General features: G+C 41.2%; 1 protein-coding gene across 1 annotated transcript; it reads right to left on the reverse strand.

Moving 5' to 3' along the window:
* Positions 1-1857: 1857 nt before the first annotated feature.
* On the reverse strand, positions 1858-6971 carry si:ch211-245j22.3 (uncharacterized protein LOC563798 homolog). Its single transcript, XM_060924355.1, has 5 exons — positions 6898-6971; positions 6420-6552; positions 3116-3265; positions 2745-2850; positions 1858-2012 (listed from the first exon to the last, which is right to left on the reverse strand). The coding sequence occupies exons 1-5, from the start codon at positions 6966-6968 to the stop codon at positions 1858-1860; spliced, it is 615 nt and encodes a 204-aa protein (XP_060780338.1). The 5' UTR covers positions 6969-6971.
* Positions 6972-7229: the final 258 nt, after the last annotated feature.

Genomic DNA, 7229 nt, shown 5'->3' on the forward strand with positions numbered 1-7229 from the left:
ACCCTCAAGGAAAGAGGAAGCGGGGACAGCCGCAAAACAGCTGGAGGAGAGATTCGGAGAAAGAACTAAGGGAGAAAGGATCAAGTTGGATGTAGGGAGAAGGGCCCAGGATTGTGTGCACTGGAAAAGGATAATCAATGGCCTATGCTCTACAGGGAGCGAAGGGCTCAAGTAAATAAAGGGGAAAAGGATTTGTACTTGGTTGCAGGATTTGTACTTGGAGCTGCCCGTCACTCCTGGGAAAATGTCTGGGTCAGAAATTTTGCAAAGTTTAAGCAGTATTAGACATCTTTTTGTGCTAGTCTGTAACTTGTGAGAGATAGAGGTGTCGTGGACTGATTTTAAATGGCTGCATGAAATGATCACATTCAACGTATTCCCTGTGTCCAAAATAGCTCCCTACTCAATATATAGGGCACTATATAGTGAGGACGCCATTTTGTAGTGCTGTCCGAAACCTTAATGAGGATTATTTACACCCGATACAGTGCATTCAAAGTATCCCACAATGCATCACGAAAAGTAGTATACAACGATGGTCACTAACCAAAGCAATATATCCCATCATGCATTGCGGTCATGCTGAAAGAAATCAAATTAAAAGTCTCAAATTTGATTTAATAAAAGGCAGCAGCAAAGAAGAAGTATTTAGCCTTGATTTAAAAAAAAAATGAAAGATGCAGGTACTTTGTATTGATTGTGTGAAACACGCCTGGTATAATATGCATTTATCACAAAAATACATGCATGTATTTATTATTTTGAAAACCCACCAGCCGACTGATCTGGCACGTTTTAATTGTGCGCCAGTAATGACGTAAATACCAGCGCGACGGACTAGTATCCAAAAGAGTTTTTTCACTTTACCAATGAGCTCACTATATAGTCCTCTATGTAGTAATTCCCCATATAGGGAGTAGCGAACGAGTGAGTGATTTCGGACACCGGGATTGTCTTTTTTTAATGTTTGCATTAACATGCAAGTAACACGAAAAAAACCCCCAAACGCAGATATGAACTCTTTTGATGTTTATTCACAATGCTCTTCTTTAAAGCTGAAATGTCTTGATGTCTCTTCTTCCTCTTCTTCTTTCGGCCACTCCCATTAGGGGTCGCCACAGCGGATCATCATATTTGATTTGGCATAGGTTTTTACACCAGATGCCCTTCCTGACACAGCCCTCCCCAGTCTATCCAGGCTTGGGACTGGCACCAAGTCTGCACTGGCTTGTGCAACCCCAATGGCTGGGTATTTTTACCTTGTCCTTGTATACACTGATATTTATATATTTATGATGTCCTTAGAGATTCTCATGCAAATTTTTACCTTGCATGTCTTTGAACTGTCGGAGAAAACCGGAGCACCTGGAGGAAACCCACGCAGACAAGGGAAGAACATACAGTACAAACTCCACACAGAAAGGCCCCCCCCGTCGGCCATGAGGTTTGAACCTGGGACCTTCTTGCTGTGAGGCGACAGCAATAACCACTGTATTAGAAATCAAGAAATGCCTTGATGTCTCTACAGTTTCTTATATCAAATATGTCATAAGAGTCATCCTAAAATGCTTTAGCTTCAGAGTGCGAGTAAACAATCTCATGTAGGTATAAATGAGCAATGTGATAGGGTCAGACACATTTAACCATGTGATACGTTCACTTTATTAAATTACACATACAGCAGAAAGCTGCCTTTGCTGTAGTGTTTCCAAAACATGGTCTTTCATCATCATGCCTTCAAATTTTAGTGTTTATTAATCTAAAAAGTTCAATATCGTGAGCTTGGGTGTGTTAGAGCAGGAGCCTTTTAGATGCACAGTGGAGAGAGACGGCTCGAAATACTATATGGGACATCCTTTATTTCGTCGGCTCAGATGAACCCAAAGCTTTATATTCAGAGGAACCCTTAAGGGGTCGCTCTACCTTTACAGTGTTGGGGTCACATGACAACATCTCTCTTATCCACTCATCATCCAGTGCCCCCTCGATGAATTCCTCCAGACTGATGATGGCTGTAAAAAGGAAAAAATTGTTCCGTTATGTCATGCAACCAAGTGAGGTAAAATTAAAGCCAGGAAAATACAAGTAGCTCTAGACTACAGTACTATTCCTGAAAGGAAACCTCCACCATGAAACACATTGTATACACTGATATTTATACGGTACATTTATGATGTCCTTAGAGATTCTCGTGCAAATTTTTTGCATAATGCTGTGTTTTTGTTGTTCCCATGAGAAGTTAGTGGTTTCAATGCTGTTTAATAACCTGCTGGCTCCTAAAATTAAACGAGCAAGAGCTTCTTTTCTCACTCACCATTTTCCAGTGACAGTGTGTGTCATACTAATGAGAAATCCAACACAGAAATAGTTGAGTCGGCAAACATTGGCTTCAAAGTTCCAGAATGCAATGCAGCTATAGGACAGAGTTGAGGCAGAGATTCAAGTTGAATCTTTGGAGCCTAATGTTTTTGAGGCAGAGTAGACAGACTAAAACACTAAAGCACCGCTGCATCGCTGTCCTTTGGGAGAGATGAAGCAAGGGATAAATCCGACTGATGCAACTATGGAGGAAACTTGATCATTAAAAATGAAAAAATAGACCAACATGTCAGAGAAAGATGGTTAAACTAAAACTTTCATACAAAATAAATCCTAGATGCGATGGAAGATCATAAAGATTAACATGCAAGACGTTCAGGGTGGATTTTTCCTTTCAGGAAGCAATGTACTCTATACCACCTTACCATTGCTGTCTTTGTCTAGTTGTATGAATATCCTGTTGGTGCATTCCTCAGCAGTCAGTGGATTAGGTTTGGTTAGAGAGGCTGCAACACTCATCTTATACACAGCCTGCCAACAATCAAGACATGCTCACAAAGTCTCTATCGCCCTCTAACGGAGTAGAGCAGTAATGCTGACCTCCTTTATACAAATCCCTGGAACACGTTGAAATCATGCAGAAATCTTCATGCTTAGTCACAAATAGGACTGATTTAACTATTCTAAGCACTATAATCAAACAAACAAACCAATCCTATATATTACTGAAGTCATTTTTAATGTAGTAAGGTCAAAGACTGTACTGTAAACACACAATACCATATAAGGAACGCACCTGCATGATGTCAAGCATCTCTGATCGCGTAATGGCTCCATCCTTGTCCTTGTCATAAAGTTTAAATGACCAGCGAAGCTTATCCACTGACGAGCCTTGTAACAACATGCTAATGGCCATCACGTATTCTCGGAAGTCGACGAATCCATCCTGTTAGATACATTCATTTGCATCTTTGCGTACAGTGAAAAGACTTGGCATTTTACAGAGTTGTTAATCTGCATAATGGGTTTTGGCACAAGTTTGCAGAATCTATCAATTTTGAAACTCAGAAGTCACACTGTATCCATCCATCCATCCATCCATCCATCCATGAACCTGAATTTTTTGCAAATGAAAAAAGAGAATATTTTTGGATAGGCAAAACAAGACTGACTAGCCAGAAGATCTTCAGCTTTCTATAACACAGGCTTTGACAACAGTGCCAGCTGTAATTCAAATAACAGTTTTTTTTTAAAAAATATAAATACACCAGGCGGCACGGTGGTGTAGTGGTTAGCGCTGTCGCCTCACAGCAAGAAGGTCCTGGGTTCGAGCCCCGGGGCCGGCGAGGGCCTTTCTGTGTGGAGTTTGCATGTTCTCCCCATGTCCGCGTGGGTTTCCTCCGGGTGCTCCGGTTTCCCCCACAGTCCAAAGACATGCAGGTTAGGTTAACTGGTGACTCTAAATTGACCGTAGGTGTGAATGTGAGTGTGAATGGTTGTCTGTGTCTATGTGTCGGCCCTGTGATGACCTGGCGACTTGTCCAGGGTGTACCCCGCCTTTCGCCCATAGTCAGCTGGGATAGGCTCCAGCTTGCCTGCGACCCTGTAGAAGGATAAAGCGGCTAGAGATAATGAGATGAGATGAGATAAATACACCAGAAGGGAACCGTCAGGACCTAGGCGTTCAGCGAAGGCCCAGACATATCAGCGTTTCAAATGTTATATTTAATTTGTCTCATTCTTTAATTGCTTTCATTCTTTCCTAATTGCATTACAGTTATTCTCTTGGCCTCATTTTCTATCAAATTTGCTCCCAAAATGAAAGGGTTACTGTCCTGAAACCATTAAAATAAAGTTATCCAGTGAGATTTCTTTGTTTGCTGTCTCTAGGCTGAGAAGAGTTTAGAGCTGCTCACTCATTGGTTAGGACTTCATTGCTGGGACAGAAGGCCATAGCAGTGTATGTTTATGTAGAAAGTGACAGATGAATTAACCAATCAGATTTTGATTTATAGTGGGAGGGACCAAAAATATCACTCTAGGCCTTCTTGAAGGCCAACATGAGCTTAAACGTGAGTCAGTGCCATCAGCACAGCATTGAAGCCACCTTCTAGCTGTTGTAGTGTTCATCAGTAGTGTTAGCGAATGCTAATAACGTGGTCAAGCCAGTGCTATCGAGAGCAAGTAGCGCAGGCTAACGACTGAGAAACTAAGATTTCTGCCTCCAAACTCTTCTTCCATGCATGCTCAACACAGTATTTTTCACTCATACTGAAGTATTCATTTCCCTGTGTAATTTACTTAGTTACTTTTAAAATCAGCATCGACAACTACACACAACGGAGCTACCTGGCAGCCTGCCGCTACTCCCTTGCCCTGTTGCTTTTTTGGAGTGTCTGGCTAAGTTTTGGCTGAGCTGAAGTCCGAGCTCTAATAATAACGGTTCACCACCGAAATACACTACTTGGCCAAAGGTTTATGGCCACCTGACCATCATACCAATATGTGAGCCTTCTTCAAACTTTTGTTCTCAAGTTGAAAACAGAATTGTCTAGAATGTCTTTGTATGCTGTAGCATTACCCTTTCCCTTCATCAGAACTAAGTGGCTCAAGCCTGTTCCAGCATGACAACGCCCCTGTGCACAAAGCACTCCATGAAGACATGGTTTGCCAAGTGGGGACCTCAACCCAATTGAACATCTTTGGGATGAATTGAATTGAAATGCCAACTGCACCCCAGGCCTCCTCAGTCAATATCTTATGGCTGAATGAGCAGAAAGCTCCACAGCCACACTCCAAAATATAGTGTATGTTATCATTTCAACAGGTAGTCTACAGCTCATTCACAAGGACTGAACTCATGATGCTATACATCATCTAGGCTAATAATAAAGCAAGGATTTTTTTCTTGAATTAACTTCAAGAGAGAGAAAAAAGACAGACTGGCAAAGGGAAAACTGTTTCAAGCTGCTATAATGTAAGTGAAAACAGGAACCATCTTGTCTCTCAGACATACTACAACATTAAATTAATAAAAGTACACTGATGTTGGAAAATCCCTGTGGTACAAGATGAATGAAACATTTTGGTGCATGTTGTTAACAGAAAATAATACATTTAATTATTTTTTTCGCGGTGCGGTTTCCATCAAATCCTGCGCTCTGATTGGCTGGCGAGCGGGTCCGTATCGTAGGATACAGACCCTGGTTATGGACCTCTGGCAACTCGCTCATTCACAACAACAACAAACAGTCGAATTTTTTGTCAACATTTATCTTTTTTTAAATAAGATTTATTTATAAGATTATCAAAAATCTTATAAATTTTTGCCAGCATTTCTCAGGAGAATAGCATTAATTTTACAGCATGGATAGCGATAACGACAGTCTTCACAGCGAAAGCGAGTTTTACTGCCCTGAGGAAGAAGAAATAAAAGAAAATATTTCATGAAAAAGCTAAAAACCTGTAACTTGCTAACGCTGAGCAAAAACATGGCTGAATCCTGAATGACTCAATTTTGTATAAATAGGGGACTACATAGGCGGCAAAATGTAGTTTTTTTCCTGCCATGGAAGTGCACTTGCATACCGAGGAGAAAGCAATTTGCATTACAGCCGTGAATGACGATTCAAAATGGTGGCTCGGCTCGGTTTTCCCTTTCGGGCGCTCTCGTTTTAGCTTAAGGTCGATCCGTATGGTGAAATACTGTGACCTCGGCCCAGAAGGCCTCGGTCAGTACTTTCAAGACCTTGGTCATGGTATTTCACAATATGGACCTCCCAGCTGGTAAATAACATATATGATAACAGTAACTATGCTTCACTTCAGTCCACATCATATCACCCCATTGTTGATTATTTTTCCTATAACAGCATGGCCCTGTTGTGCTTTATTCCTTTCTTTAAAAAAAATAAATCATTGACTCATTTCTGTCACTTCAATTTATCACCAAGTGAATATCAGCACAGCTGCAATGATAAAAACGTGCTCTTTCGAGCTACGCAATTAAGCCAAATCCTTCTTGGAACATTTTCTAAATAAAACACATTAATATTCTTCCTCAGTTCAAAGTCAATGTACGTATGCATGATTTGTCATACCCCGTTGTTGTCTAGTGCATGGAAGATCTGTTCAGCGTATTGCGCTGACGCCATTCCCACAGTTCCATCACAGAAGTGGCGTCTGAACTCATGCAGAGTGATCAGGCCACTCGGACACTCGTTTAAGAACTTCCTGTCAGACAAAAAAACAACATGGGGCCCATTCATGGTTGTAGTTTATTTTTTGCTCATTTCCAACTTCATTCCTCATGTCACAGTTTTAGCATCCTGAAATTTCAAATCAATAGATAATTTACTTGGTTAAGGTTGATAAGTTAAGACTCCTGACAAACAATTACCTGGAAACTGTGTGCTAGAGAGCAGCTTCAAATGTGACCCTATAGGTTTTCTTATAAACCTACAATTTCAACAATTATTAAGCAGTGTAACAGTCAAGTACAACAAAAACACATTATGTCTGCTCAAGCACAGATTTGTGCGAACATAAAATAATTTGTGAAGAAAACCTCAGCCTTACCTCAACCATTCATAAAGTTCTGTGATGTAGGTGCCGCCGTTTCTACAGGGTAAAGTCGCAGCCTGTCCCATCCTCAATCGTGCTCCACTATCAGCCACCCCAGACACACACATGTTTATATACACGAAAGACCAGCTTAACTCTCTCAAGCTTAATCACTCTTACAGGCACCCTCCTGCAGCCGTGAAATTAGACACAAGTAATCTCTGAGCAGGGGGCACAAGTAGGTTGGGGGGCCTCAAATGTAATTATCTCGAGAGCATTTATATCTAGGAGCATGTAAACTGTGATGGGGGGGGTTGTTTAAGGTAGTGACACTTAACTAAACACCT

Source organism: Neoarius graeffei, chromosome 6, assembly GCF_027579695.1.
Source record: "Neoarius graeffei isolate fNeoGra1 chromosome 6, fNeoGra1.pri, whole genome shotgun sequence".
Lineage (NCBI taxonomy): Eukaryota > Metazoa > Chordata > Actinopteri > Siluriformes > Ariidae > Neoarius > Neoarius graeffei.

What these genes read in the sequence shown, in the direction of transcription:
- si:ch211-245j22.3 (XM_060924355.1), bottom strand. Translation starts at nt 6,968, where the DNA reads ATGGGACAGGCTGCGACTTTACCCTGTAGAAACGGCGGCACCTACATC. An exon ending in AGATGCTTGACATCATGCAG is followed by an intron (nt 2,851 to 3,115) that starts GTGCGTTCCTTA and finishes GATTGTTGGCAG; the next exon opens with GCTGTGTATAAGATGAGTGT. An exon ending in ACTAGACAAAGACAGCAATG is followed by an intron (nt 2,013 to 2,744) that starts GTAAGGTGGTAT and finishes TCCTTTTTACAG; the next exon opens with CCATCATCAGTCTGGAGGAA.